General features: G+C 43.7%; 3 protein-coding genes across 3 annotated transcripts; 1 reads left to right on the forward strand and 2 right to left on the reverse strand.

Annotated features, from left to right (window-relative positions):
* Window positions 1-4,179: 4,179 nt before the first annotated feature.
* On the reverse strand, window positions 4,180-9,276 carry chpf2 (chondroitin polymerizing factor 2). Its single transcript, XM_083995589.1, has 4 exons — window positions 7,940-9,276; window positions 6,796-7,360; window positions 6,484-6,666; window positions 4,180-6,041 (listed from the first exon to the last, which is right to left on the reverse strand). Exons 1-4 carry the CDS (start codon window positions 8,209-8,211, stop codon window positions 4,767-4,769), a joined length of 2,295 nt encoding a protein of 764 aa, XP_083851715.1. The 5' UTR covers window positions 8,212-9,276; the 3' UTR covers window positions 4,180-4,766.
* A 1,709-nt stretch (window positions 9,277-10,985) lies between these two features.
* abcf2b (ATP-binding cassette, sub-family F (GCN20), member 2b) lies at window positions 10,986-16,837 on the forward strand. Its single transcript, XM_083995166.1, has 15 exons — window positions 10,986-11,083; window positions 11,892-12,045; window positions 12,172-12,384; window positions 12,657-12,839; window positions 12,969-13,140; window positions 13,374-13,469; window positions 13,572-13,674; window positions 13,880-13,975; window positions 15,170-15,289; window positions 15,409-15,498; window positions 15,593-15,703; window positions 15,796-15,858; window positions 16,023-16,151; window positions 16,243-16,446; window positions 16,557-16,837. The coding sequence occupies exons 2-15, from the start codon at window positions 11,904-11,906 to the stop codon at window positions 16,674-16,676; spliced, it is 1,842 nt and encodes a 613-aa protein (XP_083851292.1). The 5' UTR covers window positions 10,986-11,083; window positions 11,892-11,903; the 3' UTR covers window positions 16,677-16,837.
* Window positions 16,838-18,622: 1,785 nt separating this feature from the next.
* Window positions 18,623-27,417, reverse strand: LOC311003408 (uncharacterized protein). The gene is made up of 17 exons (XM_083995164.1): window positions 27,261-27,417; window positions 26,096-26,202; window positions 25,802-25,941; window positions 25,395-25,543; window positions 25,075-25,233; window positions 24,511-24,964; window positions 23,154-23,255; window positions 22,346-22,436; window positions 21,793-22,016; window positions 21,450-21,692; window positions 21,254-21,352; window positions 20,845-21,038; window positions 20,564-20,738; window positions 20,300-20,456; window positions 19,744-19,897; window positions 18,952-19,063; window positions 18,623-18,831 (listed from the first exon to the last, which is right to left on the reverse strand). The coding sequence occupies exons 1-17, from the start codon at window positions 27,279-27,281 to the stop codon at window positions 18,656-18,658; spliced, it is 2,757 nt and encodes a 918-aa protein (XP_083851290.1). The 5' UTR covers window positions 27,282-27,417; the 3' UTR covers window positions 18,623-18,655.
* Window positions 27,418-27,981: the final 564 nt, after the last annotated feature.

Here is a 27,981-nt window from a genome sequence, read left to right on the forward strand (position 1 = left end):
AGAGTGCGACACATCGGGTGCATGCAGGGAATCGATGCTATCTATAAACCTGAGGTGTGGACTTCCTTCATTTTCAGGTTTGAGTGGATTGATTGGACGACTACCAATGTGTCTCACTTTAGTCTGATTCTCCAGTGAAGTGATTTAAATTCCTACAACAGTATTAGCTAAGTTACTATCTGAACTAAAGTATTATCGTATTAACAGCTCCTTGTCTGTTTCTAGCAAGAGTATAGTGTTTTAATGAAGGACAAAAACAAGTGTTGAGCGTCGTAACGATAGCTTTTCTTCCCTTAATCATAGCAAAATGCAAATATGCCTATAAATGTTGAGACTTGTTGACCGATTTGTTCCGTCAGAGTCGCTCACTGCCTCTTCCTTGTGTAGTATCTTTTGCCAGTTAATGTTTTGAAGGTGTTACCAAAGGTTGCAACAAGAAGAAGAGAACATGATCACTGAAACAGAAATGGGGCAAAAGAAAATCCTGATCTGGGTTCGAATGAAATTGCAAAAAAAGAAGTCATTTTTGGCAGTTTGGGCTCAACGCATCCAAACTATTTAAGTAGTTTGAGGGAGAGTTTACTCCCAATGTTTTCCTATGGCGGTAACCCGGGCCTCAAATTCTCCCAAAACAAACTCTAAAACCTTTTTTTTTTGCAATAGACACTTGAGCCCAGGTTTGGAGATCTTTGTCCATTTCTACACTTTTTATGTTACATGAAGAAAAAAGTTTTTTTTTCTCTCTTTTCTAGAGATGTGAATGTAAATAAATATGTTTTTTTTTCTCTCCCCTTAAGAGGGCCAACTGTACAGTATACAACAGACTATTTGTGTGTGTTTGTTTTGGGGAGGGGGTGAGGGGGATTATGGGTATGAGGGTGGGCGAGTTACATGGTGCAGTATGGGAGCTCCATGAGTTTTGAATTAGTAGAGCAGGAATGTTAGTGTTCCTCTGTGTACTATCTTGGGTTGGGGTTGGTTTATTTTCGGTCCATCTCGTATCTATCGTGGGAGCTAGAAGCTGCAACAAAGAACGACCTCCCTCACTTCCAATCTCAGTAGCTGTTAACACATGATATAATCTGCACCAATCTCATTTTACACTCTTTTTTTTTTTTAAACGACACTCGACTTGTATGTATATCTTGTAATCTCAGATGGAGGATTTGTTTTTGTTTTTTTGTTGTTTCCCAGCAGTCAGTTTCTAGCTGGAGGCTTTTTTTTTTTTTTTTTTTGAGGGGTGGGGGGGTTTCTTTGCACTGTGCTGTAACTTTTTGTCGGGACTCTCTTTTTGTCTTTGGGTGAGACCCTCTTTGTTATCCCAGCATACACAAGAAGTGATTGGATGATTTCACGATGACCTATGCATGCTCCATGGACATGAATTAATCCATCTGATGAGACGGTGTGTGTTGTACATATACAAAAGCTAGCATAGCAGTCTGTGTGAAGAGCAGAGGACTCATCACCTTTGTTGAAATGCCTTCTGGAAACTCTTTTTGCCAAAAATGATATGCCCTACCAGCAACTAACTGTAGGTGTGGTTTTTTTCTGAACTGTGTTTTTTGTTACTCTGACTAAGTTATATTAACTGCACTCATTAGAGGAGAAACTAGTCATTGGTAGTTATCTTAGTTCTGTGTTTGACCCAGAGTGATTTCTTTCTTTGTATCGCCCAGGGCATTCACATTGTTGTCACTGAGTCACTATCGCCCTCTTGTGGGGGAAACGAGAAGTTGCGAGAAGCAGCTCAGTACCAGGAATGTCTGATCTGACATAAATGTCTGACAGACAGACAGATCTGCTGTTACTAAAACCTTGACATACAGTCGACATGTTTCTCCTGACTCCCTGCATGTGTTTCTGAAGAGCGAGGAACCGCTCTTTCTCTCTGTTTACACTGTTGTGAGAGGGTCACCGACAAGAAGATTATAGTATATACATGATACTGTATATCTGTAATGAGCAAAAACTTGTTTGGGTGATTAAATTCTACAAGAAGAGGAATTAAAAAAAAAAAAAAAAGGGAAAACAGCTGTGACATTGCGAGACAGCCTGGATGTAAATAAAGAAGCGCTTGCCAAAGTTTGTAAATGCCATGATATCTAACGTGTCTTTTTCTCACTTCTATGACTCACTATGTTTGGACACCTCCTGTGCACACACACAGCAACACATTTTACCAACTTCACTCCCTCTGTGGGGAACACGATGAGACATTCTTGTGCTTTTGCTGCAAAAATTTGCATATTAACGTAACCATATTGGACTGACCTTCTACAGCTACATAGAGCAGGATGCTTCTCATTTAGCAGCTGAACTAAAAGATAAGATGTGAATATGTGATAAATGTTTCCATTCTAAAATAGTCCAGAGGAGGAAAAAGAGTCCTTCAATGTCACTGTCACTGATGTAAAAAAAAAAAAAAAATCTGCCACAGTCAGAGAGATGGTGACAGCTGTAATTTTTTATTTTCAAGTGAAGATTCTGTGGAAATACATAGACAGTAAATGTCACAGGGATTAAGGTGAGGCATTAGGGCGGTTTGATTGCCCTTTATCTCCACTTTTAAAGGTCACGGTGTGTAAGGAAAGGTCATCTCAAAGTGGAACCAGCTGCATTCATCAATATATGAAGTCACAAACCTCAAAGGGGGGAGGTGTGTTTTTTACTGCATAACTAATGTGACTTTATAAATAATGCTGTGTGTGTGTGTGTGTGTGTGTGTGTGTGTGTGTACTGCTGCAGTAAACACTCTGATGAGTAATTTTCCAAATAAAGTCCCTCAGGATTAATCTGAATTTTATTAGTTTAACTTTTGGCCTTCAAAATGTGTTACTCCCCTTTATCACGTGTAGTTGCATAAATGTTAAAACCACAACTCCAAAACAGCCCTTCTTTATCTTTTGCTTGTGAAGGGAAATGACTCATGGATAAACATTTTAAAAAACCATAAAGTAATGCAGATGTGTTTCCCTGTTACATTACGTACACATGTTTTTATCTTGTCATGATTTTGGCCTCACATGGATGAAGTCAAGTTTTATTTTATTTAGTCATAGTATTGTTACTACTGTTATAACTAATGTCTGTAGTGTGTTTAGGCCAGACTGTCTGAACTTTGACAGAGGTTGAGGTCATGTAGTTCATGTGTTTCCCCCTCTGCTGTTGAAACACATCTTTGACCTGAACTGAGATAAAAATAAATAAATAAAACAAAACACAAATGATGCTCCTTTATGAGCTGATGTTGCAATGCCGCTTTTTAAAATTGCATCTAATTATGCTAATAATTGTGCACTCTGCCACATTAGCCTCCTTCAAGAGAGCACTCTCATGCATTAGCAGTGCTGATTTTGCACTCAGGCCCATTGGTGGGTTAAATCCTTGTGCTTGAGTGAAGCGTTTGTCAGAGGTGGCAGACAGGCTTTTTATTGTTCACTGACCTCACCACAAGGAAGCAGGTGTAGGCCTTTCTGTGGTGCTTGCCTGCCTGCAGTCCCGCTCCCACCTCAGAAAGAGCCTCTTTCACTCTGCTGCTCCACTGTTCACATGGGGAAGTTTTGTTGGGAGGTGGGGGGGAGGGGGCTTGTCTCACCCCTTTAGAGGAGGAGGAGGAGGAGGAGGAGGAGGCTGTGTGAAGTGAGCCATTCAGCATGTTCAACCATCTCGCTGTGAAGGTTAACCACCCACACCACCGGCGGACCTTGGGCGAAGGTAGAGACGCGACCCCTCCCACTGGGCACTGGGTTCACTTCTCTCCCCAAAGACATGTGTGTACAGAATACTCGCCAAAAGCCCAGGGAGGCCCAGGCAGGGGTGGAGAATCACTGACTTTAATGTGAGGAGACGAGGCGGGGCCAGGCCGCTTCGGAACAAACTGTTCACTGCCTCCGGGGCTCTGCAGTCCAGCTCTGAGGCAAACTGGGAAAGACTTACAAGACGCATTATTCTCAGTATGAGCACACCATCAGTAGTGGCTGCTGGATTTTTCTGCCATATTGCCTTTTTTCAGCTCTGCCAAGCAGATAACATATACCTCCAGGAATAACTGTCCAAGCATGCTGCACACACACACACACACACAGATCTTATAAACAGTTGTCTTTCTGTCTAATGACACTCAGACTCGGCAGGATGAACGAATGAACGACTCACGGCAGAAATATCGCTCTTTAATACATCTTTAAAAAAACAACAACAACAACAGAATGTATCTTACAGGAAAGGCAGCCACTGGCTCCAGCTTGTTCCAGTATCATTTTAAACATCTTCACAAAGAAGACTTATGGCTCAAGTTTCTTTTTCTTAAATCATTTCTTTACAATGAAGGCTTTTGTTCATTTATTATTTCAAGATGGAAGATCATATATTTAATGGGAGTATAAATATTGTTCCTGGGCTCCTGTGAGTATACGTCACCCTCAGGAGTACAACAGCTCATCTATATTCTGTGAATGTCTGTAGTCCACGTTCAGGGAGCTAAGTGAGACGACACTTTCATGACTCATAATTGGTCTAGACATGACAGATTCAAAGACACAGACTCGTGAGTCACAGGAGATTTTCAGCTGGGGTGTACGACTTCCGAGCTTCACCGGCTCTTGTTGATGTGTCAGCAATTGTCATCGTTCTGCCAAATAGGAGTGTAAGAATTTCAGTGTATGGATCGTAAATGTACCATATTATAATTCACATTATTCTGCGTCAGTATCCGTTTGTCCCGGCAGTGTGTGTGTGAGATCCCGGTTGGATCCCGACGACCTCTAGGTGCTGTTGGCCTGCTCCTGCTCAAACAGAGCCATTGCTAGATGCGAGCGGGAGCCCAGGCCCTCCAGGTTGCTGAGGACGCAGCGGTGGTAGATGTCCTCGCTGAACCGCGGGTTGCACGCCCGCCGCACGTACTTCTGGATCAGCGCCGGCTCCACGGCTCTGAACACGTGCAAGCCGGAGTATCGGACGAATATGTCATACACGTCCATGCTCTCCAGCAGCTCCTCGTTGTCCAGGATGTCGGCGGCCATCTTGGTCCGCGCCGTCATGTAGTCGGCGTTGTAGAAGCAGGCCTCGTCGAAGACGTGGCGGTCGAAGTGGCCGTCACGCAGCGACTCCGAGGCGAAGGAGGAGGAGGCGGCGGAGGGCTGCTGGTCGCGGTACATGACGGCGGGGCTGTACTCCTGGAAGTGGATGGGGAAGAAGACCTGCCAGTTGCTGATGGCGTTCATTCTGCAGCGGTTCAGGAAGTCCGCGTTGATTTCTGTCCACACGCTGGACAGGAAGAAGAGCGTGTCCACCGGATGCTTCTTCGAGATGATGTCCATCAGCTTGACCTGCGAGGGCACTTCCGTCTTCACGCTGATCCAGGGGATCTTCACGTCCCCGTAGCGTTTCTCCACCTCGCCGATCATGGCCTTGATGCCGGCGAACACGTCGGTCTGGCTGACTCGCTGCGCGTCGAACGGGTCGTATATGAACAAGAACGTGAGTAAGACGTTGTCGTGGGTGTCCAGAGTGTTCATCACGTACATGTCCAGGAAGTTACTGACATAGTCCTGGTCCTGGGCGGTGACGGGGAGGATGACCTGCACCCGCGTCGCCTCCGTCACGTACGGCATGGGGATGATCTCGACCGCGCTGAGGGGCCGCAACAGGTTGACCCGTTTTACAATGACTTGACTGTGGCCTTTCTGGGTGTAGGCCTCGAGGGCGAGGTCCAGCATGTACTCCATGCCCCGCGTGGGGTCAAAGCGCCGGTACCCGTTGAGTAGACGGCGTTTGCGAAAGCGGAGCTGGGGCTGGTAACGTTCGTTCAGGCGCTCCACTGCGATCTCCAGGACTGCGCTGACGTCGGCGCGGTCCGCCCCTTTGATCTCACACTTCGGCGAGCTGTCGACGCACGAGTAAATGTGCTCTTCTGTGAAGTACTCCCAGTTTATGACCTCGAAACGGGTTTTGGGTTTGAAGGGGGCGTTGATTCCTATTGGCCACGTGACTCCAGCCTTACCCTCTGGTGTCCGGTCGCTCAGGTTACTGATCTGCATCTGATGAGAGGACAAGAATTTATCGTATGTGCTATAAAAGCTGAAAAAGACCCAGTGAAATGAAAGGTCTAAACATGTGGCACATTTGAGTGCTTGGTGGTGTAACTATGTTTTAAGGCATGTCAGCACTTTCTAATGAACTATCATTACCAGCTCCCTTACCTACATAATGAGGATTCTCCTGCACAACATAGTCATGATAAGATGACACTGGAATGAAACATTTCATGTCTCAGCAAGACACCCAACCACTCTCATTGGCTTTCACCCATGTTTAAATATTGTATCCGTCAGGAATTTCGGTTTTGGTTCAAAATGTGGGTGTGGTGGAGAGGAGAACAAACAGTGTACACAAAATGAATCACTTTGGCAGCTCACTGGTTGTCATCCCATCAGATAAGCTGTTACTCGATGTGAAAAAATGCTGCAGAGCGTAACAAACCTGGAGCTGTTGGATCTGTTGATAAGTCCACTCCAGTTCGATCTGGCTGAAGCGTTTGTGAAGGCGGTACATGAGATTTGGTTCTGATATGGGATGGACTGTGAAGGCATTTTTGAACTGCATGCTATCTTCACGCTCTGGATCTGCGTTTTTGCCCAGTTCAAAGTAGCGATAGGTCATCTCCTGTGAGATAGATAAGGAAACTAAGTGTTAAAAAGGATGCTCTATCAATGAAACCGTAAAATTTAATTTTTATAATTTCCATGCATATTTCTATTGATACTCATGTACTAGTCTGTGTCTCTTTTTTACCTGGTGCACCTCCACACAGCTGAGACCCAGGTAGTCAATAATGCAGCGACCCAGCCACTCATCTGGCCTCACGCTGAGGATGTCATTACGGCAGGTGTCAAGATGCGGCTGCAGACGGGCCAGCAGGCTGCGAGACAGCAGATAGCCGTAACCCCCGTGGCAGTATCGCGCCTTCTCCTCCCCGCCGATGAACTCCTCCGCACGGCCCATATACAGGTCCTGACCCGCGCTCAGGTGGCCCACCAGCTCAGACAGACGATCCGCCTGCATGTAAGTGTCGTCCTGGGCTAAGAAGAACCAGTCGTAGTCTGAACCGTAGTGCTGGTGGAGGTGACGCACCGTCTCATACATCAGCCACACCGGCCGGTCGTCGCCGTGGGCGATCACGGTCATGCCGTGGGGCACCTTGGGGGAGCGCAGGCCTGTGAAGAAAAAGGTGCGGTGGAAGTGGTGTGCGACTGTGCGGTTCACTGCCACGGCCAGCGTGTTCAGGGTGGCCCGAGAGGTCAGTACACCCACCAGGAGTCGCTCTCTGATGCCCAGTTCAGTGTGGATATATCGAGTTCTGGAGAGGTTGGGGGAAAAAAAGCACAAACAGAATAATTTCAACAGGATGTTTCTATCACAACAAACACAGATTGCAACAGACTCAAACATGAGCTTCTAAAAATATTCAAAGATAAGCTTTTCCAGTTAATAAACAGCTGTGGAAAACTGAATTATGAATTTGTGAATGAATGTGAATTTGTGAATCACTTTCACATCTGAGCTGCTCCACATTTGCAAAAGCAAATTTCACCAATACAACTTATAATTTAGAGGGCAGTTTAACTTTATTGAAAAAGAGGATTGATAATCAAATATAAATCTCTTAAAATTAAATCATCTCTAGTTTTGTCTATGGATATTCTTATTCATCCAGGTCATCGTTATCTCTGGGCAACAAACTGAATCGAAGGCAACTGGACTTGTATTTGTCTAGGGAAGACTTTTCATCAGTTCACAACATATCACAACATATCGGTCTAACTAGTCCCACTAGTCTGACAAAACAGTGTTCTTAATTTCCCCTCGGTCTATTTTGATTATGGAGAGTGGTGGTGGTGTTTGGAAAATGTGATAAAGACATGACTGCTACACTCACCTGAGGACTTTCTTGTGAGGCTTGTTGGGGTCTTTGTGATAGGGCACTATACGTGGCTGGAAGTCTTCATCTCCAGCTCCATCCCTTGATCCTCTCTGGGCATCTCCTCTGCCCAGGAAGAGCCCCCCATTGCCCAGCTCGTCCCTGCAGGAGTCGTCGGTGTCCCCTTGCGTCCAGGACACCATTAAAAGACTCAGACTGCATCCCAGAGACAGCCCGAGGATAAGGGGTAAAGCAGGCCTGAACAGGGCCAAAAACGAGGAAAGACGCATGTCTGGCACTAATGAGCTCCACTTTATGAAGCTGGGCTGGAAAACAAATTCACCACCTACACTGTACAGAGCATTTGAAGACGTGTGAACTTTTCTGCCCCTATGTTTTTAGCACATTTTAGTCAACAATGCTCTTGTGTTTGGAAGAAACTAACTTGTAGTCACTGACAACAAAAACTTATTTTAACATCACATAGTGTTTCTTTCCTCAGTCTCATCCGGTGAGACAGTCGTTACTACGTTTTTAACAAGTAAAAGAGTAGGCTATAAACGTTACCACCAAGATAACTTGATTAAAACACCAACAGTTTTATCTTTAGCTTCATCTCTGGATACAGCTAATGGGAGACCTGATGCTAAGTTAACGTTATGAGCTAGTTTTTTCTGTTTTAAAGATGAATTAATTGCAAATAAGCGCACACCATTGTTGTCTAATGTGACTTTGCTGGTGTTTAACATGCCAAGCTGGCTGTGCCCGTCATTGTTATGTAAACCGTGTACAGATACTCCGGGCATACATTATCTTTTTGAGCGAAGGCTAAGTTAATTAGCTGGACTAATTTTGACTAACTGTTAGCGTAAACGCTAATAGCTAAGTTACTTCCACTAAAGTGAGCTAACTAATGTAGCTAGACACGAAATGTCACCTGGTAAGGTTGAACATTTGAGTTGTAAATGTGTAGTTATCCAGTAATAAGGGAACAAAGTCAAAAGCGAGAGGAGTCTAAAGCTTCATGTCGATTAATGAGCAATTATATCCCTAACAGTACATCAGTATGTGTCGGAGAAACAGACATCAAAGCAGCTAGCGTGTTAGCACGTTAGCATCGCCTCCGTTGTTTTAGTGCAGATCTGTCGCTTCTCGGTTCATCTCCTCCAACACTGACTTGAAGCCGTAGATCCCCCTTTTCCTCCGTGGTGCAGGAAAAAAAGCCATCAAGCGGAGGCATATGAACGTCGTCCATGTTCTTCGGCTTCTTTTACTTCCTCAAAAAAAAAAAATTGAGTGCCACATGCACAGAGTAGAAATAACGTCCCTCTCTCTCTCACGTCGTTTGCAGCCTCATCATCTTCACTGACTGAGCCTGTGTGCAGCTGCAGCAGCATCACCACCTCTGACTGACTACGGGACCTGTCAGTGCTATATATAAAAAACACACAAAATACACAACAACCAAGACTACAGCTGCAAAATTACATTTTAAATGTATATGTATAATCATAATAATGTCTGTGTAGGCGGCCTGTATCAACCGGTATCAATACCGTATATGGATCTTTATGACCAGGGCCGGATTAACTTCAGACAAGGTCCTTAGGCAAATTGTTTTTGTTGGGCCCCTGACGCCCCAATATACATATTTCGTTATTACCCTAACGCCCCAAAACTGGAGATTTGGTTTATCATTATGAGCTTTAAAAAAAAAAAAAAAAAAAAAAAAAAAAAAATATATATATATATATATATATATATATATATATATATATATATATATATATATATATATATATATATATATATTTAAAAAAAAAAAAAAAAAAAAAAAAAATATATATATATATATATATATATATATATATATATATATATATATTTTTTATATATTTGTGTTTTTTTATATTTGTGTTCTGTGCACTGGTAAAAAATAAAATAAACATTTTTTGTCCTGTTATTTTAGAACAGTTGTTCTCAACCGGGGTTAGGACGGGAGTGTGGGGGTCAGCTCCCGGTGGGTAATTTCTAATCATAGAAGGAAAAATGTAAGATAGTGGGGGATATTTTTCGCACTATCTGGCAACCCTGGCCTGCCTGAGGTATGAGCCAGTGACTCATTTCGACAATTAAAACTGCTAATTTTTTCATTGTCCTCAAAGGTAAATAGAATCATTTTTTGAATAATCAAAGAAAGAATATTTTTAGAACAAGCTATACTAGGTTCCTTCATCAGGTTTAAAATACAAGGCAGGAAATTACAACAATTTATATGCACACCTGGCGAAGGAACCCTCTATCTATCTATCTATCTATCTATCTATCTATCTATCTATCTATCTATCTATCTATCTATCCGAAAATCTAATTGTTATCTGTAAAAAATTAAAAAATACAAGCATTTTGTTTATCACTTCATAGCAAATGAGTACAAATGAAAGCAATTAAGATCTAAAACTTTAACAATCTAATTTTTGGCCATAAAAGAGCAACATATTTAATTTATTTAACTTATGCATCTGTTTGACATTCAGATGTTTATACAATTATTTTCCACTTTAGGGTTTTATTGAACAATACAGGTCCTTATGCAATCCTAATGGATAACTAGTGCAGCACTATTTCATTTGTTTTATTTAATTGGGTTATCTCTGCACATTTTGTTTTCTCTCATTATTTAAATGTTTATCTTCCATTAGTAATACTCCAGAAGATGGATTGTGTGTTCGGGTTTGTATGTGAAAATACATTTGAGATTGATTTAAAAAAAAATTGTAAAGCTAAATTTGTAGTAAGCCCCATCCATCCTGTTTATGATTATGTGGGGGAAAAAAGTGCATGTAAACTTGTCACAGAGTTTTAACAGTCCATCTTTCTTATAAAACCATCTTTCATTTCATTGCCAGGCGTGATAACTAGCAATAATGCATAATTACACCGATTTACCATTGATAAATTAAGTCTTTTACTAATATGGGAGTAAGCCGGTGTTTTACTGCAGTCCCACGAGAAGGGGAGGGCTCTGGAATTCTCGCCGCCCTCTTTGCCCATATATGGTTCGTCTGGCGGTTTGTCGAACGGTCGAACGGCTACATCCACCCGGCGAAAAGTGGACACGAGACGTCAGTGTGCTCCGGAGACCAGTCACATTAAAACCAGGTAAGAGGGACATTAACGTCGCCTGACAACTACCACTCAAATGGATAATAATGACAGGTCACTGTGGGGGAGAAAAATTGAGCCGGAAAATATTTATTACCCTCCGAATTAGCCGTCTTTTGAGCTTGGCGTAGCGAGTTGGGCCTTGCGTCACGTTAGCTTTAGCGGCACAGGCCTGTTAATTGTACTTAGCTGTTAGCTTAGCCACGAGGCTAACGCAGACAACGGGCACTTTGTAAAAAGAAAAATGGTATGGTTGGGCCTTTCACACGTGACAGTCTCACTCGATCCACGGACCTTATTATCTGAGTATTGTCATCGATCAATCTCTGAAAAGTGACATTTTACCGTTACCGGCAGCGGCATTAGTTAGCGTTAGCTGCTAACAGTTTTTACTACCCGGCTCCATCATGTGAAGAGCCCAACGTGAGAGCAGGTGGGATTGAAAGGAACTAAAATGCGGTCTCGGTTAGCACTGCCACCACCATCATCATCACATCCCTTCAGGCTGTGCCGTTGATCGTGTTAGGCCTTTTTCTAATAACATTAATCCTTTGAAAAAAAACAACTGTGTATCGATTACACCGGCAATTTTGACGCCGCTAGTTTTCCCGTAACTGTTACGCTACCTTATGTAAGCCATTGGTCATGTAATCGTTCTTTTAATAATGATGAAATATGAGTGATTACAGAATTGCGAAATGCCTTAGTAACTGAGAATCTAAACGTTATTTAGTATATTCGTAGAGAGTATAACAGCTGATCTATATTTGCCTTCTCTCCCCGTTTTATTTTCCAACTCGAGTAGCTTTGTACAACCATGCCATCCGATTTAGCCAAGAAGAAGGCAGCTAAGAAGAAGGAGGCTGCCAAAGCCCGTCAGCGCACCAAGAAAACCGATGAAAATGGGGACGATGAACAACCACAGACAGAGACCCAGCGTAATGGAGCAGAGAGCAATGGTGAGAGGAGTACTGATCTTTTGAATAAATATTACCCTTTTAGGTTTGGTTGTGGTGAACTGTAAGAACTGAATTAACCTCTATCTGAATTCACAAATATACAAAAATGTGTTTTTGGTTTGACAGATATTGTCAGTTTGACCAAGGAGCTGGATGAGTTTGAGCTTGCTAAGACAGAGGCACGGGCCGTGACAGGTGTCCTCGCTTCACACCCTAACAGCACTGATGTCCACATCAGCAGTCTGTCTCTCACCTTCCATGGGCAGGAGCTGCTAGCAGACACCAGCCTGGAGCTCAACTCAGGCAGACGCTATGGTCTCATTGGACTTAATGGCACAGGTAAGTGGTTCCTCCTGGCACACGGCATTCAAAGTCGGTAATATCTACAATTCAGAGTTGCATTATACATGTTAACAAGGTGGTTCAGTCTTTCCTTGCACTTTTAATATGACAAACAGCACTTATCTTTACTGTTAATTCCTCACTGTCACTTGATGATATTATGATTTGCTAATTTTATCAGATCCCCAAAGCGGGAGTGAGATTTCTTGTATGCAAAGACACAACAAATATTATTATTGTTATTAATATTATTTTTTACCTTTCTCCAGGAAAATCCATGCTGTTGTCAGCCATTGGGCATCGTGAGATTCCAATTCCAGAGCACATAGATATTTACCACTTGACCCGGGAAATGCCCCCCAGCGAGAAGTCGGCTCTGCAGTGTGTTATGGAGGTTGATGAACAGAGGATTATGCTGGAAAAGGAGGCAGAGAGACTTGCCCATGAGGACTGTGAGTTATATGTGATAGACCATGCAATAATAAACGCAAAACTCAAAGCAAACAGACATGCAACAAAGAAAAATGATGTCACTATAACTATTGACACTATTGGTAAACATTGTCTCTTTCCCTGCATAGCTGAGTGTGAGAAGCTGATGGAGCTGTATGAGCGTCTGGAGGAGCTGGATGCAGACAAGGCAGAGGTGCGAGCCTCACGAATCCTCCACGGTTTGGGTTTCACCGCTGCTATGCAGGCGAAGAAAATGAAGGACTTCAGTGGAGGATGGAGGATGCGTGTTGCTCTGGCCAGGTACAGACAAAGGACTTAGTATTGCACCATTCAGTGACATTGTGTATAAGCTTCTTTGTGCCAAGTGCAGCTAAATGTGCTTACAGCAGAGCTTTGTCTTGCACCAACTTAATGTAGGCCACAGTGTTCACGTTTTTCTGTCAAATTAAGATGTTTGCTTACGGAATCGCAGGGAATGTTTTGAAAAGATTTCAGTAAATTCATCTGTAATTAATTACGATTATTTTTTGCAGAGCTCTGTTCATCAAGCCCTTCATGCTGTTGCTGGATGAACCCACTAACCACTTAGACCTGGATGCTTGTGTGTGGTTGGAAGAGGAGCTCAAGTCGTAAGTTCACACTTTCTTGTCTTAAATGGTCCAAACATGTCCATGTATTATGTATGCATGGATGGAGAGGAGTATTAATCAACCTGATGGGTCTTTTGTCAGGTTCAAGCGAATCCTTGTGCTCATCTCACACTCCCAAGACTTCCTGAACGGTGTGTGCACCAACATCACCCACCTACATCAGAGAAAACTGAAATACTACACGGTAAGAACACTTAATTAAACAGCCTTAGAGCCAGAGAGGAAAACTGCCTTAGCATCCCTGGGATGTCTTAAAAAGTATCATGAATGGACTCTGTCCGCCCCCCCTGTGATCTCATCACGCTAAAGAAGGAAGTCGGGGGTTGGCTGTTACTAATTGTGTCAGAGCTGCCTGTTGGATGACTGTGCAACTCTATTTTTATTTTAAGGGTAACTATGACCAGTATGTGAAGACCAGAGAGGAGCTGGAAGAGAACCAGATGAAGCGCTTCAACTGGGAACAGGACCAGATAGCACACATGAAGGTAAATGGGGGACACCATGTGGTGGGAAACTTTCACTGCAAGTAATGGGAAGCTAAATACCGTATTGACCCGAATATAAGACGATATTTTTTCCGTCAAAAGTCTGAAAAAGACGGGTCGTCTTATATTCGGGGTCTAGATATTTATATATGCAAATCAGCGGGTGACATCAAACAACGTCTGTCCAAGCAAGTCAGGGCTTTTCTTCCTCTCACACTCACACACACCAGTGACCTGCAGAGATGCAGCTGCATCTGAGAGGATGATCGCGCGTGTGCGCCAAGTGTGTGTTGCCCCTTCGCCACACAGCAGAGCGCTGCCACACAGTTACAGCTCAACTCGACTCGGTTTAGGTCATTTTAATCACAGCTGACTCCTTCACAGTTCCTCCAGGGGCGGGGTCGTCATATCACAGCGGCTATGGCCGCGTTGTCCCCGGGGACAGGGACACACCGGACGCGGAGGCGCCGAATAGCTGCGACGCGCCGAGAAGCTGAGCCAGTTTCCTTTCGGGGCTCATGTTAAAACGATTGTGTCATTCACACCAGACGTCCTGCAGTGACCGTTTCGGTGTCTGGTCTATTTTGTGCGCGAGCTGCGAGCGATTGCGTCAAGCCGGGCAGGTCAAACAAAGAAACACGAGAGAATCCGCTCAACTTTCAAAATCAAAATAATTTTCTAAATAAAACACCGCAATTGATGCGTGTGCCTTTTTGTGTAAACAGAGCGCAAGAGAGATGGACACACACCTACACACATTCAGAGAGATCAGTGGGCGCTACAATCTACCAGAACGTTATTTCACAGATACTGAAAACATGATTTTAAAAAGATTAATTTTTTCTTTGATTTTGTCTGAAAAATGAATTTTTCCAAAGACAGGTCTTGAAAAAGGGGGGTCGTCTTATATTCAGGGTCGTCTTATATTCGGGTCAATACGGTAAATGAATTATGAAAATGAAAATTAATTTAATAAAAATGTATTCAAGAGAGAAAGAGTAGAGATGCAGCAAAGGCCATTCTCTTAATGTGGCTAATGTTTGGTCTAAACTACCACAAAACCAATTAACAAAGGGTAAAACCCTCTGGTTCCTTTTGCATTCTAAGATGAACATGGACTGAATTTTTCTACAGTCTTTATGCGTTTATTCTATTCATAGAATCAAGTCTCATTGTCGTGTTGCTCTCCTCCAGAATTACATTGCCAGATTTGGTCATGGCTCTGCCAAACTGGCACGACAGGCACAGAGCAAAGAGAAGACACTGCAGAAGATGGTGGCGTCAGGCCTGACTGAACGAGTTGTGAATGACAAGGTACTGTAACACAGTCGGTTATTGATGGGCTTCTAAAAGTGGTTTCAAAACTGACCCACTGGGCGGGGTACACATGCATTTACTGTAATTATGCTAATTCTTCCATCTGTCTCCCACAGACTCTGTCATTTTATTTTCCTTCCTGTGGGAAGATCCCTCCTCCGGTTATCATGGTTCAGAACGTGAGCTTCAAGTACAGCGACAACACAGTGAGTCTAGTTAATAATGCAGGATGGACAGACTCTACACACTGATGTATGGATTTATTTCTCAGTCTCACTGATGTGTTCATGTTTCCTGTAGCCACACATATATACAGACCTGGAGTTTGGTATTGACTTGGATACACGAGTTGCCCTGGTGGGGCCCAATGGAGCAGGGAAGTCCACGCTGCTGAAGCTGCTGATGGGAGAGGTGAGTGTAGTGCAGCTTCCAGGTGTTCTGCAGGAACCAGCTTTTTTTTCTCTCTCCAGAATATTAAAGTTTAATACTCTTTCTCTTTGTAGCTCCTGCCCACCGATGGCATGATCCGCAAAAATTCTCACGTCAAGATTGGCAGATATCATCAGGTAAAATGCTGTCTCTAATTTTTTTCCCCAACCCTTCATGCCAAACATTTATCTTTAAAACACATTACATGAACATAAGCACAGTAGACCTTGGTCAGACTGTTTTTCTGAAGTAGTTTTGTATGGAAAAATGAAATGTCTCCTCTGTATGTGTTATGTTACAGCATCTGACAGAGCAGCTGGAGCTGGACCTGTCTCCTCTGGAGTACATGATGAAGTGTTTCCCCGAGATCAAAGAAAAGGAGGAGATGAGAAAGATCATTGGTCGCTACGGTCTGACAGGAAAACAGCAGGTGGGATTAAGAAATTCCGGATGATGCCGTGTCTTTCCTTTTTTTGTCTTTGTCTGCACCAGTCTCTTACCCGACACCTAATGTCCTCCAGGTCAGTCCAATCAGGAACCTGTCGGATGGCCAGAAGTGCCGGGTGTGTTTTGCCTGGCTGGCCTCGCAGAACCCTCACATGTTGTTCCTTGACGAGCCCACCAATCACTTGGATATCGAGACCATTGACGCATTAGCAGAAGCCATCAACGAGTTCGATGGCGGTGTGATGCTGGTTAGCCACGACTTCAGGCTCATTCAGCAGGTAGGCATCATTTGAAGGATTGATTTTTTTAATTGGAAAACCAGCTGTGAACCAAAGGTTTGCAGTGAACTCTGTTGCTAACAACACCATGCTACTCTTCTCTCCTCCAGGTGGCTCAGGAGATCTGGGTGTGTGAGAATCAAACCATCACCAAGTGGAATAGGGACATCCTGGCATACAAGGAGCACTTGAAAACAAGGATTGAAAAGCAACAAGCGCATGACATCTAAACCAATATCACTCTGAGCCACTCCTTTACTTGCATCATGTATTTTGTCCTGCAAGCACCTGAAGGGACGAGCAGGGTTTGCGTTGCAGGAAATGTCCCCAACAAGAACTGAAACGATCTCTTATGCATCTTATTGGACACGTCTCTTGTACATGTTGTACTGTATTTCCATCTCGGTTTGACAGTTCTGCACCATGCTGAACCCGACCCAACCCCCTCCTCTCCCTTCACCTCAGGCTGCACTCTGATTGGCTGATACACCTGAAGCATCTCAGTGCATTTTGGAAAGCATTCCATTGTGCTGTCTTCATAGAAAAGTTTTATTTTTCCAAATGTTCTGTTTTATCCCAACATGTATGCAGCAGCTTTTAGGTCATATTTTATGATATTTAAAAGTTGACTTTTTTTGTCTGTGTAAAAGCAGTTCTGCCTTATTTAACAATGTAATGCAATAAAGGTATCAATGAATAAACAGAACATAAAAACAGCATATTTAGACTGAGAAGACTTTATTCATTTTAAACTCAATGAATACAGTGTTTTTATCCACAAATCAAAAGCTTTTAGGGAAAATAAACTATTTTACATCTCTGTAAACAAGAGGACAGAACTTGAAGTGATAAATTGCTTTGGATTCTGATTTGAGCCCCATGGCTGCATAGCTCCTACCTCATTACAGTCACTCTACACTCCTCTCCCAGTTGTCCAGGTAACTGAAAATGGCTGTCCTAAAAAAATATTGGCATTTCTTGGCAAACTAACAAAGTAATCCAAAAGCCATTTACAAAATATTAACTGAGGCCAATGCATCTCCAGGATGCAATTAACAGACACTAAATTCTTAGGTGACTTGTGGCTTTCTGAAAACTAGTATCCATACAGGTGTGATTCCCAAACTTAAAAAACAAACAAAAAAACAATTCTCATAAATCTGCCAGTCTCCTTAAAGGTCCTTCAAAAAAAAAAGCTGCATTCAGGTGAAACTGGAACAGAGATGTACTGGGCATTAATGCATTCAATGGCTAACACATCTAGAACTTTTGGGGTAAATGTAAAGCAGCTCAAACATGAGCTGACAGCTTTTGCTTTTCTCCATCAGAGGTTATGTCATGGTGTTTGTATGAATATTGAGATTTTTATTATCACACGGCTGACAGAGACATGATTTTCACCCAATACCAACATTAAAGATTTGCAACTCTCAAACATCTGTATAGGTTTCAAAATCAATCATGCCTGCAAGAGTGTTGGTTGCATGTACAAACATGATCAAATATTCAAACAAAGAAAAACAAAAGTAACATCCAGTGGTTTTTCCAGCTGGCAATTAATTCTATTAAATCCAATATGAACTTATTACTGCTGAAAATTCAAAGTTAGTTCCAATACTAATGGGCAAAATGATGAGTGGAAGACATTATCTGCCTACACATCCCCCCAAAACTTCAGCAACCATATTTGGTTGAACTGACAAATTTGTTAATTATGCTGTCATTTCATCTCTAGAGAAATCAGTCTATTAGTTCTTACAGACTGAAAATACATGCTGTGTTAAATGTTACATTTTCAACATAAAGTTTTATTTCTGCCAGTCAACTCAAAAAGTGCCAACCAGGAGAAACACAGTTATCTCCAACCTATAAGGCTGCACATAAAGCTTTAAAGCTACAGAGTTTGTCAGGTGGACAAAGGGCTGCAGTGTATGCGAGTAAATACTGATTGACTCTAAATATGTAAACGTTAAATGGCCAAACTGTTAAACACAAGGCTCTCGTTTAAGGTCTCAACTTAGCGTGCGTGATTGACGGATTAGTGGCACTAGCTGCAGTTGAAAACAGTGCAAGTTGAAGGAGTGTTTTCGGTCATGCTGTACCCAGGGGATCCCAGTGGCAGCACGTTCCAGGGGCCAGAAGAGGGCAGCAGCAGTCGGAGGCGCGCTCAGGTGCAGGTAACGCGTGGACCACCTGAGGGGATCGATGCTCACTGGGCTTCCCACTCCTCGTCCGACACCTCGTCGGGGGGTACGACGCGAGTGTTGCTGGCGCGAATGCTGCTGATGTTGGTGAGGGAGAGGAGGCTGGCGATGCCCATCAGGCTGACACCGGTGCCGTCCAGGTTCACCTGACCCAGATGCATGTGTTTGAGAAACTTCAGACCTGAGGGGAAAAAAAACAAAAACACGTTGACATTTGTTCAAGCAGGCGAAAGACTTCGTGTGTATGTTGAGCTGGAGTCAGATAAAGAAAAGGCCAGTGGGTTCGAGTGTGCCAACTTACCGTGGTCTGTGATCCGTGTGCGGCTGAGATTAAGCTTCACAAGCTGATTGCAACGGATCAGACCCCTCCTCACTACCGTGTCTCCGATCTGAGTGCTGGCAAGCCCCAACACCTAAACAACACAGACCATTACGACATCAATACATATGCAATATAGATCTGTGATCACAGTTATGATCAAATGAACAGACCCCTGGATCCATTAAAATCCTTCAACATAACAGTAACTCTGGGATGAATGTCGTATCTTTTCATTTAACCCATAAATATCATCACTTAAAGGGATAGTTCAATATTTTGGCAATAATAATAATAATGCCATAATCCCTATAATTTTAGGAGTAGGTTTGTTACCTTTAATTGCACTTTCACCACGCTATGAGATAATAACATAACGTTATGAGACACAGAGTTGTTTTCGAGGTAAATTCATGTAAAACCGCTGATGCGCGTTCCTGTCAGGGGCAGTTTTTCTGCAAGCAGTCTCTGCAATTGCACTGACAAATAAAAGCAACGAACCTACTGCTATGACTATAGAGATTATGGCAATGGGCCAATCTGCCAAAATGTTGGACTATCCCTTTAAAGCAACACTGTGTAGTTTCTCAGCCTTAAAATAATGTTTCTAAACACATTCAAGTGGTAGAAAAACGGTTAATAGGATGAATCGTGCAGTCTGCGCAGGGTCGCGCCAGCTGCAACTTAGGCTCTCCATGTTCGAAAACTACATAGTGTCGCTTTAAGGGTTAAAATGACGCCCGTGCTCAGCTCAGATAGCAGCAATGACGTCACCTGCAGGTGCGGCAGACACACGATGAGCTCAGCCACTCCTCGGCTGGTGACTGCTGTCCGGTCCAAACACAGCTCCTGCAGCTCCTGCAGACGGCGCAGAGAGGGGAGTCCTGCATCTGTCACCTGAGTGTTGCTAAGTGACAGCTTCTTCAACCTGCAGAGGAGAAACAATATTCCTGTCAACATGGCTGTTGTTATCAGACTCAAACAGCTGTTTAGTGCGTAAGGTAGAGCAGCATTGTGCAGTCCAGCACAGGTGCTTCTCGATAAATTAGAATACTGTATCATGGAAAAGTTTATCTATGTCAGTAATTCAATTCAAAAAACACAACTAATACATTACATAGATCCATTACACACATTATGAAACATTTAATGTCTTCATTTATTTAATTTCTTTTATGGCTTACAATTAAAGTAGACCTAAAATGTAGTATCTCAAAAAATGTGAATATTACAAAAGAGGGGCTGTTTGACTTAAACTACTGGAAATTGACTTTTCCCATGATATTACAATTTATTGAGATGCACCTGTACACTTAGTTATGTGAGTGACCTTGTCATGTTGGAGAGCTGTTGGACTCCTTGGTCTGTGACTTGTGTGTAGTCTGTCAAATCCAGCTCTGAGAGCAGAGACAGACCAGACAGGAACGACAACCCGCCGTCATTCACAGAGTGTCGTCCAGGGAGGGTGAGGTGAGTCAACTTTAGACCTGGAGGGGAAGTAGAAACGTCACTAAGACTTCGATTCAACACAGACTTGTACCATTTTATTCCATTTTGTCCTCTAGTGTTTGAGTGTCTCTTCCTTTTTACAGACCTGAGATGATCTGCAGGGCGTGATTGCCGTCAGCGACAGGAATTCCTGCCAGACTGAGGGACGACAGGGCAGGCAGGGTGGCGAGGTATTTGAGCGACGCCTCTGTCACGCCTGTGCCGTCCAGGTTGAGAGTCTGCAGGCTGAGCAGCTGTGCCAGGGCTGAGACGTCCTCAACCTGAGGAAATAAAGACACAGCGAGATGAGGAAATGTCATGAGAGAAACTACGCTGCTTAACTGAGACAAAACAGTGTCATGGACCGTGCTAGAAGAGCTGACGCACCTTAGTCTGCTTGATGCTGAGAAGTCGCAGCTGCGGCACACAGCTGGGGAGGACTACCAACGTGGCTTCCGTCACCGCCGTCTGGTTCAGGCTAAGCTGAGAGAGACAGGACGGAGCCGACTGCAGGTAAAGCACCATCCCCGCGTCGCTCACTTTAGTCTGGTCCAGGGACAGGAAACAGAGACTCTTCAAACCTTAAGGACGGAGACGGAGAAATATGTGACAAAATCATAAAGGCAAAACCCCATTTGACGCTAAATACTAGTACTTAGGTTAGAGCAGCTTATGTTGGGATCTGACATTCTTGCACGTAACTGTAAATGCTGGTAAAAGTGGTGTTGCATAATGTGTTATCCTCCTACAATAACAACAGTCTGAGCCTTGTTTGTAAGAGTGAGGAAGGGCCAACCTCTGATGTGCTGCAGACAGGAGTCAGTCAGTTTGCTGCAGGAGGCGAGGTTGAGGTGCTGGAGTTTGACCAGGCTGGACAGGATTGACAGACCCGAGTCTGGACAGAACACATGTTCAGGAGGTTGATGAGAAGAAGCACAGACAAGACACTGAACCAAACTTGTTGCAAAAAAGAACCCAAATTCATTTCATACCAGTAATGAGAGGCGAGTTGACGAGACTCAGGTGCTTCAGTGCCGTAAAGGCCCTCAACTGGCGCAGGAGCTCGTTGGTGGAGTAAGGGTAGCAGTTGAGTACAAATTTCTGCAATGGGCAGCCGAAGAAGAGCTCCAGGGTGCGTGGGCGCAGGAGCCTTTCGCGGGACATGTGGTTGAGAAGAAGCTCGGCGAGCTCCGGGGTCAGGCACGCCAGACTGCTGCTGTACTGCATGCTGGGAGCTGAGGCAGGATGCACACACAGAGAGAGAGAGAGAGACATGAATGAGTCATATTTTTGTGAAATCAATTTAGGCGACTTCTCACTGATGTGGTTTCTCACCAGTCATGAGGTGCACAGTTGCGCGGGTAGCCAAGGCACATAGGGATGGCACGCTCGGTGTCCTGAAGGGTCTTTTAGGTGGGGAGGGTTGTCCCTGGGAGGCACGGGGGTCTTCTTGCTGCGCGGCTCTCTGAAGACGCTCCACCGCTGCCTGACCTGCAGCCATGGGCGCCACCCGACCCTCTGCATCTTCATGCTCGGCAGGGTCCTCTGCCGGAGCCTCCCTGAAAAACACACACACACAACCGTCTTTCACATGCATACTGCATTTTATTAGACATCGTGGTCGACTATTTAACACCATGGAGAAAGATGGTGCACAAGATACAGACTTCCTGAGCATCAGCTAATTAGCAGCTCAAAGCGCCACTGAGCCGAGATGCAGCCTCACAGAGCCAGTAGCATGGTTGTAGCTCATAAGTGTCGTCATAGGATTCTTCAGGATAACATTACATCACTTTATCGTAGATCAGCCTGATCCAGAAGCACTTTCACAAGGAGTCCTCACAAGCAGCTGCAAGGCACTTAACAATATATCCGTCTAGACACATACCTGAGTCGGTTGCCTTGCTCTGGCCAGTGATGCCTGGGCTCAAATCCTCCTCTAAACCTGTTCTCTGGAAAGAAAGGCAGCCTTGGCATTCCTGTGGAATCACACACAAGTGAAAACTGTAATCCATGAGGGACATCACCAAGCTGAAAGTCAAAATGACATAAAAAACAACTGCTTCAGTATAAAAAAAAAGGTCATAGGCCTATTGGTATACATTTTTCTAATCATTTTTACTGTCACTGTCTATGCGAGAAAAAAGAAGAAGCAACAAGTCCTTTTAAAGCCCACACCTCTGACAATAAGCATCTTCTGCTCTAGATCTTTGATTCTCCTATGACTGGCTTCAACTGTGAATGATCTGCTTTCACTCTTGTGGCCTGGCTCACGTTCAGAAAACTATATCACAACCATGTGGACTGAAAGGCCGATCTTGATTTGCTGATCGGTTATAAGCACTTAGGGAACTCATACTTTCTCACTGGTGGGACTCAGCAGCTCTGACCCTCTGCACTGTATGTTTGACAGAAAGGGGCATTCACCTGCATTTCCTAATCCTAATCTTTGTTACATATGAGTGACTAGGTCAGTGGGTGGAAGGTTCTGTACACGTAAGCAATGTACAGTATGAAAGGGAGTGACAGTCAGTCCAACGAGAGCGACAGTGCGCGGCACTCTGTTTCTGACTGGAGAGAACAAAAAGTTCTTCATGGAAGAAAAAAAGTGGGAGGAGGGGAGGGGTATGGGGAAAAGAAAGCAAAATGTAGGTCAAGGGAGTGATGAAGAGTCTGTAGGACAAAGAGAGCAGTACCGTTGAGCATGTGAGGTGGTTCTTCCTCTGCTTCTTGTTCCTCATCAACCTCTATGCCAGCAGCGTCCTCCACATCACCAACAACCATCCTCTGGCCTCGTCCTGTTGAGCATCAACACATGTCACCCAAAGACTAAACAGCTATTTGGATGAAGTGTAAACAATATGCAGTGTTCTGGTTTGTTGAACTATTTGAGCATATGCAGTATCTGATATCTTGACGGACTGGAACTGTAATGTTCCTGAAGGAAAAACAGCAAGTCACTGTGTCCTTAACGTTAGGTGACTCACAGTTGGAGCCTTTCTATGGCCGGAAGGGTTAAGAAATTCCCCTGTTGAGTCATCAGTACATCAGACGAGGAAAATAAAAAGGTACAGGCTTGTCTGTATAAACATGACAACAACCACCAGTTCACTAAGCTTCACACTTGGTGACGTGTGTCACTAACGGTGAGCAGAGGCAGAGGCAGAGGCAGAGGAAGAAGGTTTATACTTGTGAGAAAACTGAACTCACAGTCTGCAGCTTTAATTAAATCACCTCACTAGAGCTGGTGAGCAGAGGCTTATGGGTACTGAAGCGTTTAATTTGAGACAATTTGCCAAACAAAACATTTTACACCACATGAGAAATCCTTCAAGACCCAGCAGCTCCCTCCACTTCACAACTCTACGATGGAGGGAAAAATCTGCTCCTTCGTTAAAATCATGTGTTTTTACATATGTGCACTAATTATGACAAAATACAGCATAAATATCTGTGAAATTGATGAAATGATGACATTTTTATATTCAAACAGTGATTGTGACCTGCTCCTTAAAGGAATACTTCACCCAAAATCGATAATTTACCAATTTGCTACTCATCAGGAAGGGTTTGGAGAACTTTGGGAGTTAACAACAAGATGTTGGTTCATCGTTGTAAACCATTGGATGTATGATGTAAACATGGAAGAACATCTCGCAGCAAATCTCGTGCATCTCGCGCAGCCACTGGGAGCTACTACAACAAGGCTAAAAACAGAGATCAAATAAATTTTTTCCGAATAACTTTTTCATCTTGCAGCTTCAGGACACTTGGGTCAGTACGGACGAGCAGTATGGAGGTATTTGGATGTTTCATAGTGTGTGTTTTGGATGATTCAAAAGTGAGCACTATCCGCCGCCATTATATGGATATCCGTTGCAAGCCAGACCCCCCTGGAACTCCAGAAGCGTTTTGATAACTCTGAAAGTTCTCCAAACCCTTCCTTGGCATGATGGTGAATTATCAATTTTGGGTGAAGTATCCCTTTAACTGGTTGGTGGAGACATACAACCATGACAACTTTTTAAAAATGCATAGATATGTAATTCTTACCCCAAAAGTGAGATGGTTCAGCCAGTGAATGAGCAGCTCCTGGGATCCCTGCATAATTCACGGCCTCTTCCCACAGCTGGTTGGGTAACGGAGGGGGCAGATCAGGGGGGTTCTGCTCTCCTGCCCCCTCCAGGACAGGGATATGAGGCTGAGGAGGCACAACACACGGAGATGGCTTATTCAGCTCTGCTAAGGGCGACTCTGCAGGACTCGGGGGTTCCTGAGGTGTTTCCGGAGGAGTGGTCTGAATACACAGTGCGGCGTTGGGCGTGAGGCCAAGAGAGCGCAGCGAGCAAGCAAGCTCCGCCTCCCCGAAACGTTTCCGAGGGTAACCCTGGAGGAGAGAGAAGGAGGGTAGGGAGGGGTGCCGTCCGGTGATGTGCTCCACCACGCTGCGCAGAGGGGCATCGGCTGGGAAGCGTTCTCGCATTGACTCACCGGAGGGCAGCCGAATCTGTGGCAAAACACAAGTACATGAAGTTTAGACTGCGATACTGTCATTTTACTGCTTATATTTGTAACGCACATCATCTGTAAAACATAAAAAGCTCTTTATAGCCACACCATTAGGATGCAGTTGTTATCAATATTAGTCTGGATCTTTCCTCCAAGCTTCTGCGCTTGACTACTGGGAGAAGGCGTGTCTGCACCAGCGCTGGTCTGGATCTTTTCCTGCAAGCTCTTCCGATCCTCGGCGATCCGCTTTAACACCAGTTCACGCTCCTGGCAGCACAAAAACACACAAGACAGGATGTTCTTTCTCAGATTGAAAAATTAGACCCTTGGCCTAAAAGATTTTGTGCTCCGTGTGATAACAAACTGCCAGTCCGACTGAGTTCAGACTGTTTTGGTACCAGGAGTCCTTCTGTTTCACTACTGCTGACCTGTTTCTTTTGTCTTCTTTCTGCTCTGGCTTCCTGAGCCACGCGTTGTCTCTCTTGTTCTTCAAAGTCACTCTTGTCTTGTTTGATCCGTGACTCAAGTGGTAGTGGTTCTGGGGACTGTGATGGTCTCAGCACCAATGAAGGAGATGCTGTTAAAAGTCAGAGACAGTCTAATGAGATCATTCTGTCCATTCCTTCACACCATTTTCAAGGTAACTGATATGAAAACAATGTCTTATTAAGAGGATATTATAAATATAGAATACATTTACATATGAAATTACACTTAAAGGGAAGTCTTTACAAAGCTAGATAACAACAAAGCAATGCTTAATCATCTGGTCTATTTGTAGTACAGTAATCTAACAACTTTGATGCTGTAGAGCCAAAATGGCTTGGTGCCATACCGTTACTGTCAGTGGGAGATGTGCGTGACCCTGAGGTGCTTGCTGCCTCTTTGGGTGGGTTGAAAGCAGAAAATGCTGTTTCAGCTGGCTGCGATGACTGCTTGACCAACTTGTGCCGTGGATACTGACCCTGTAGGAGCCTATTAACATATGAAAGAGGTATGATGTTTATTGAAATGTTTTTCCTTTTTTTCTTAAAGAAAAAGAAAAAGAAATAGAAAGAAGAGAAATAACATCAGTGGATGGTAACAACAACATGGACGCGAGTAAAAAAAAAACGCTGGGTCAACTCACCATTCAGCTGCCTCTGGCACAGAAAAATGCCCTGCCTGCATAGCCGCCTGGATCTGTTCCTCTGTGAAACCCATCTCGCTGAGGATGAGGAATAATTCCCCAATAGTCTGCAAAACAAAATCAAACACAGATCACTTGGCAGCTGTCTGACAAATCCAAACCGCATTGTAAACAATGGTTGTCCAGCCACCTTTGTGCTGGTTTGTTTACCCCTTATCAGTGACTACAGAAATAAACTGCTGCTGTGCAGTTTGTATGGTTGACTGTGTCTTCACAACTTCAGTAACATTCAGGGAATCTGGCTATTATCATAACTGTACAGTAGTCTATATTACATTTAAGCCTTTTTAACCTTGCTAAAGGTCTGTGGTCTCATTTAGCACCTGTTTTATTTATATTTTAGGTTTGTAGGAATGCAATGCCAGCATCAAATTAAATAATCAATTACTTAACTACATCAGTATCTGAGGACAGTGTGCAGTATTCCTGCACTACTAACAACGTATAATATTATCTACTGGTATGCATGCACCTGTAATGTAATGCATTTAAGAAATAACACCTCTCATATCATAGTCACTCATTTTTTTAATTTTAAGGCGTGTATATTATTAGGGGTTTTGCAGTGTGGCAATTTACCAATCAACATTGACTGTAATAGACATTTTCTAGCTATCTAGTGCATTTTATGTATTATTTAATTATTGTTTTTAATCCGGGATTGGCTTGATTATTAAATTAATATCAGGATATATTTGCCCGTGTTTTAATACAGATATAGCGCCTGACACATTTATTTCTCTTTGTCTGCCCCTCAGTAACTATGCCTGGAGCTGACCTGCAGTTTCGCTTTAAACTCTCTTATTCCACGTTAATGTCGACTCATGAAGTTTTCAGTAGTTGGTTAGCTTGTGTCAGCGTAAACGTCATTTATTCACTGTGAACTCAGCGGATTTATTAAACCAAAGAAGAGATAGCGAGCTAGCCTACAGCTAACCCCGGTGATGTTGTCATATGTTTGGTACAGTGAGGGTTGTCAACAAACAGCGTTAGCAGGACGGGCTAGGTGTTAGCAGAGACAGGCTAAAGCTAAAGCAGCTAGCAGGCTAATGTAACTGCATAGTGTGCTGTGCTGTCAAAGTCAGGCTGGTAACATGCATCTTACCGGAGGGACAGCAGAACTCATACCGCTGTTTCAACTTTACTGTAGAAAAATAAACCAAAACAAAATGAAATTAATGCTAATAAGCAACTTTGTAGACTTCCTGGGTGGTTGTGCAGCTGTATCCTGCTATGCTAGCCGCACTGACCTCTCCCCCCTCTGACTTGGGAGATTGACAGCACATCAACAACAAACCAGCCTATCAACACGGAGAGAGACCGGCCTCTCCACACGGAGGCAGCCGCCCGCAAATCCAGGCTGCTGCTCCGTGACTGACATGTCCACTCTCCAACCACCGGCCGCACACTGCATTAATCAGCTATGACCGCACATATCCATGTAATCTGTGGAAACTGTTCGGTGGCAGTTTATCACATAGACATGATATGGTTTATCAGTGCAGTCCCAACCGAGGAGGGGGGGGAAGTGAAAGCCAACCTGACCTACACATCAGGCAGATAAAATGTGTGATTGTAATTTATATTTTAGAAAGAAAGAAAGAGTGGTAATTATCATAATATTTAATAGCTAATTTAATAACTTGTGATTTCCATAGACTGTAAAAAAACAAACAAACAAAAAAACAGGTGATTTCAGTAGCAGTAGCAGTATATCACCACTACCACTAGGGGTCCCTCTAACTCTGTGCAGGACAGGTGCATACTTGTGACCATTTACATTAGTAAAATATACAACTTCTGCAATGTCATGCAAAGGTTGTTGG

The sequence above is a fragment of the Trachurus trachurus genome (assembly GCF_905171665.1).
Source record: "Trachurus trachurus genome assembly, chromosome: 20".
Taxonomy (NCBI): domain Eukaryota; kingdom Metazoa; phylum Chordata; class Actinopteri; order Carangiformes; family Carangidae; genus Trachurus; species Trachurus trachurus.

Excerpts from the sequence above, each read along its gene's own strand:
- LOC311003408 (XM_083995164.1), bottom strand. The coding sequence starts at position 27,281 with ATGAGTTCTGCTGTCCCTCCG. Across the intron at positions 23,256-24,510 it reads TGAACCATCTCACTTTTGGG|GACGAGGCCAGAGGATGGTT; the intron begins GTAAGAATTACA and ends GATGCTCAACAG. Across the intron at positions 21,353-21,449 it reads CAACTCGCCTCTCATTACTG|ACTCGGGTCTGTCAATCCTG; the intron begins GTATGAAATGAA and ends TGTTCTGTCCAG.
- abcf2b (XM_083995166.1), top strand. The coding sequence starts at position 11,904 with ATGCCATCCGATTTAGCCAAGAAGAAGGCAGCTAAGAAGAAGGAGGCT. Across the intron at positions 12,046-12,171 it reads TAATGGAGCAGAGAGCAATG|ATATTGTCAGTTTGACCAAG; the intron begins GTGAGAGGAGTA and ends TTGGTTTGACAG. Across the intron at positions 16,152-16,242 it reads GTCTGACAGGAAAACAGCAG|GTCAGTCCAATCAGGAACCT; the intron begins GTGGGATTAAGA and ends AATGTCCTCCAG.
- chpf2 (XM_083995589.1), bottom strand. The coding sequence starts at position 8,211 with ATGCGTCTTTCCTCGTTTTTGGCCCTGTTCAGGCCTGCTTTACCCCTT. Across the intron at positions 7,361-7,939 it reads CCTCACAAGAAAGTCCTCAG|AACTCGATATATCCACACTG; the intron begins GTGAGTGTAGCA and ends CAACCTCTCCAG. Across the intron at positions 6,042-6,483 it reads AACAGATCCAACAGCTCCAG|ATGCAGATCAGTAACCTGAG; the intron begins GTTTGTTACGCT and ends TCCTCTCATCAG.